The sequence below is a fragment of the Acomys russatus genome, chromosome 29, assembly GCF_903995435.1.
Source record: "Acomys russatus chromosome 29, mAcoRus1.1, whole genome shotgun sequence".
In the NCBI taxonomy this organism is placed as follows: domain Eukaryota; kingdom Metazoa; phylum Chordata; class Mammalia; order Rodentia; family Muridae; genus Acomys; species Acomys russatus.
The window spans coordinates 40281847-40285666 of NC_067165.1; the positions used below are offsets into that span (position 1 = coordinate 40281847).

The following is a 3820-nucleotide window of genomic DNA, read 5'->3' on the forward strand; positions in this document are numbered from 1 at the left end:
TTCTGCCTTCCTTTCTCCTTAGGAAAGGGGGGCCCTGCGGCTGGGGAGATGGCTCAGATGGCCTCTGCTCTTCCAGAGGTCCTGAGTTCAATTCCTGGAAACCACATGGTGGCTCACAACCATCTATTATGAGATCTGGTGCCTTCTTTTGGCATGAAGGAAAAAACATTGTATACCTAATAAATAAAAAAGGGGGGAGGAGCTCCACCACTGTACCATCCCATCCCAACATATCAAGTTGCATCAAGACTAAGAGCATCCTCTTCCACTGAGGCCAGACAAGGCAGCCCAGCTAGAGGAAAGTGACCCACAAGCAGGCAACAGTCCATGTCAGAGATTGCCCCTGTGCCACTTGCCAGGGAACCCACATGAAGACCAAGCCACCCACCAGGTACATATGTGTAGGGGGCCTACATCCAGAGAGATTTTTTTTTAATTGGACAATGCATAGATTGGAATACAGCTGCATGTAGTGGTGCAGGGCTGTAATCCCAGCACTCAAGAGATGGAGATAGGTTGTGAGTTCAAGACCAACTGGGTTACACTTAAGACCCTGTCTCCAAAAGCTAAACTGACCGGTTCTATTTTGAACTCTTAACTAAGCAGCCTTGAGCTGGGCATAATCCCAGCACGTGAGAGGTAGAGGCAGGGGGATCATTTCAAAGTCATTCTTGACTATATAGGATGTTTGAGGCCAGCCTGAGTTTATATGGACCTTGTCTCAAAAAGTATGTATATATTATATTGAGTGCCCATGCGCACACAGAGTCTTTAGCTGTTGTTTTTGTTTCTTTCTTTTTCTTTTTTTTTTTTTGGTTTTTGGAGACAGGGTTTCTCTGTGTAGCCTTGGCCATCCTGGACTCACTTTGTAGACCAGGCTGGCCTCGAACTCACAGCGATCCGCCTGCCTCTGCCTCCCGAGTGCTGGGATTAAAGGTGTGTGCCACCACGCCCGGCTGTTTTTGTTTCTTGTGACAAGGTTTCTCTATGTAACCTTGGCTGTCCTGGACTTGTTTTGTGAACCAGGCTGGCCTCGAACTAGGTGTTTTCAATTTATAGACAAGGTCCACACCTCTCGCAACCAGGAAGGACAAGGAAGACCAGTGGTTCTGCTGAGTCCACTCTAGAAAGAAACACCAACATTTTTATTTGGAGGGTTCTCTTTGAATTTCCAGTTCCTTAGCTGACCTGTTGCTGGTAGTGGCTGTTACTGAAATGTAGTGATTTTCACATGGCATGGGAAGAAAAGCTGACTTAAGAATACTCCATGCGAGCCGGGCGTGGTGGCGCATGCCTTTAATCCCAGCACTCGGGAGGCAGAGGCAGGTGGATCGTTGTGAGTTCGAGGCCAGCCTGGTCTACAAAGTGAGTCCAGGATGTCCAAGGCTAACAGAGAAACCCTGTCTCAAAAAACAAACAAACAAACAAACAAACAAACAAAAAAGAATATTCCATGCGAGCCAGGCGGTGGTGGTGCATGCCTTCAATCCCAGCACTCGGGAGGCAGAGGCAGGTGGAGTGTTGTGAGTTTGAAGCCAGCCTGGTCTACAAAGCGAGTCCAGGATAGCCAGGGCTCGCAGAGACCCTGTCTCGAAAACAAAACAAAAAAACCACTCCATGCTGGTTCACACTTTTTATTGAGGCCATGGCTGCATTTTGCAGGGTGGGTTACTTGCAGGAGAAGGTTTTCCAGAAGAAGTTCTTACAAGGCTTTTTATCCCGGCGTGGGGGCTGCTGGAGGGGCGGGCTTTCTGGCCGCTTAGACACCTCAGGGGCATCCCCTCCGATGAGGGCGCTGGAGCTGGCTTGGGATGCCCACTCACGCCACCAGGCAAGCAGAGTCAGGAGGCCTCCCTCTGCATCGTCCTGCTGTGTTTTTAGAGTAGATGACAGGGGAGAGAAAAGCAACTATTGGAATTAGAATGAGATGCTCGCCCCTCCCTCACAGAAAGCAAACTGTTCCTAATAGCCCACAGTCCCCCACAAAGGCTAAGTCAGAACAAGTCTAGAGTGACTGCTCTGCAAGGGAAAACAGACACGTCAAAGCAACCATGATGACAACGGCAAAAATTGCTGACTTTGCCAGCCATGATAGCACAGGCCTTCACCTCAGGCAAAGGCAGGTGGATTAATTTGAGTCTGAGGCTAGCCTAGACTACACAGTGAGACCTAGCCTCAAAATAAATGAATTGTTATTCCATCTTATACTCTTTGCCGAGGTCCTTAGCTATGTGACTAGAAAGTCTGTCAAGGTAACTGACAGCCGAGAACCCCGAGCAGAGACAGGCTGGTTTAGCTTGTTTCCGACTTCAGACATCCTCCTGGATTTTCAGAAATCAGAATGGACTCAGATGCTAACGTCTGGTCTTTCAAACTCCTTGGGAAGCTTCTAGGAGCGTTCTGATGATAAACGGCCCTTCTGAAACTCATCTGGTAATCTCAGAGAAAAATCCATTTTTAATGGTCAACTTTATGTACTCTTTCTTGGAACTTTTTCAAAATGAAAAAAAAAGAAAGTAAATCATTTGATGAAATTATAAATTTATACCACAGAGAATCAGATGATAGGAATTAATTTGAGCAAGAAAGAGCATAGCTGTGTATATAAATTAAGGCAGCCTGCATGACCAATACTGGTAGGAGCCGGTCCAGAAGTGTACTGTGACAGCCAGGAGCAATTGCTGCCTCCGAGTCCAGCCAGAGCAGACAGTAGCAGAGAGATTGTCCACAAACAAGGGCAAACGGAGATCTGAATGGGACACTGCAGTATCCTGGGGTCTCTCTCTCACACACACACACACACACACATACACATACACACACACACACACACACACACACACCATCATGCAAATGCAGGGCAACTCACAGGGTGATCCAAACGCCAAGAGACAAACAAACAGCAGCCCAGCCTGTGCAAGTGGGGCTGTACTCACCACACTGGCCTGGCCATTGGGCCCACTCTCCAGGGGAAGGGCAGTGGCTGCAGTTCCCCAGAGCAGCAGTAACAGCAGAGCGAACGCTGATGGCCACTTGCCTCTGCCACTGCGGCCACCCATCCTCTTTGGTGGCCCTGAAGTCTGGTTTGTGGAGGAGGGTCCCTTTCGTATTTTAAGCTACAGTGCCAGATGCTTTGGAGTCTGCACACGTCCACTAAAATCTTGCACACCTCTCCACACTCGTGCAGTGACGCACAAGCCGGGGCAATCAGCTCTCACAGAAACATTTGTGGGGTTGGATTTAGCCCCTTAATTGAAGACTCGGGACTTTTCCTGTGTCTACAGTGGATGTGCTCTTATTTTAGAACACGTGCACACTGGCTCGGAGGAAGCTCTGCTTCCTTATAATTGTGCCCGCAGCAAGCAGGAAGCCATCAGAACAAAGCCAAGTGATTTCACAGAATATGAAATGAGGCTTGGATAAAGAGCTTAAAATGTGGGCTCTTACCCACATGAAAGCAAGACTGAGGGGCTGGGGTGCAGCTCAGCACGGCACGTGCTTGTCATGTGTGAGGCTCCGGGTTCCGCCCCCAGCACCAAAACCAAAGTATGTCTGAATCTGCTATGAGCAAAGGAAGCTAGGTTCAGTGAAGATCAGGGACCCAGGACAGCAGCACCAGCATTTCACCCGATCACAAGGATGAACCAAGAGCTGACCCAGCACTGCCCTCTGCCCGGGGCCAAACCCAACTTCTTCAGCCAGACCTTCCACTCACTCAAGTATGGATGCTGCTGCAGAAGACGGAACGGAAGGCCCTCTGCACCTCAGGGACTGCACCCAGGGACAGACACCAGCGCTGCTCTCTGCACCTCAGGGACAC

At 49.3% G+C, this 3820-nt stretch overlaps 1 protein-coding gene across 1 annotated transcript; it reads right to left on the bottom strand.

Moving 5' to 3' along the window:
• Nucleotides 1-1624: 1624 nt before the first annotated feature.
• Nucleotides 1625-3602, bottom strand: Cort (cortistatin). Its single transcript, XM_051172193.1, has 2 exons — nucleotides 2937-3602; nucleotides 1625-1869 (listed from the first exon to the last, which is right to left on the bottom strand). Exons 1-2 carry the CDS (start codon nucleotides 3057-3059, stop codon nucleotides 1669-1671), a joined length of 324 nt encoding a protein of 107 aa, XP_051028150.1. The 5' UTR covers nucleotides 3060-3602; the 3' UTR covers nucleotides 1625-1668.
• Between the last annotated feature and the right edge of the window lie 218 nt (nucleotides 3603-3820).

What these genes read in the sequence shown, in the direction of transcription:
- Cort (XM_051172193.1), bottom strand. Translation starts at nt 3,059, where the DNA reads ATGGGTGGCCGCAGTGGCAGAGGCAAGTGGCCATCAGCGTTCGCTCTG. An exon ending in CCAATGGCCAGGCCAGTGTG is followed by an intron (nt 1,870 to 2,936) that starts GTGAGTACAGCC and finishes CTAAAAACACAG; the next exon opens with CAGGACGATGCAGAGGGAGG.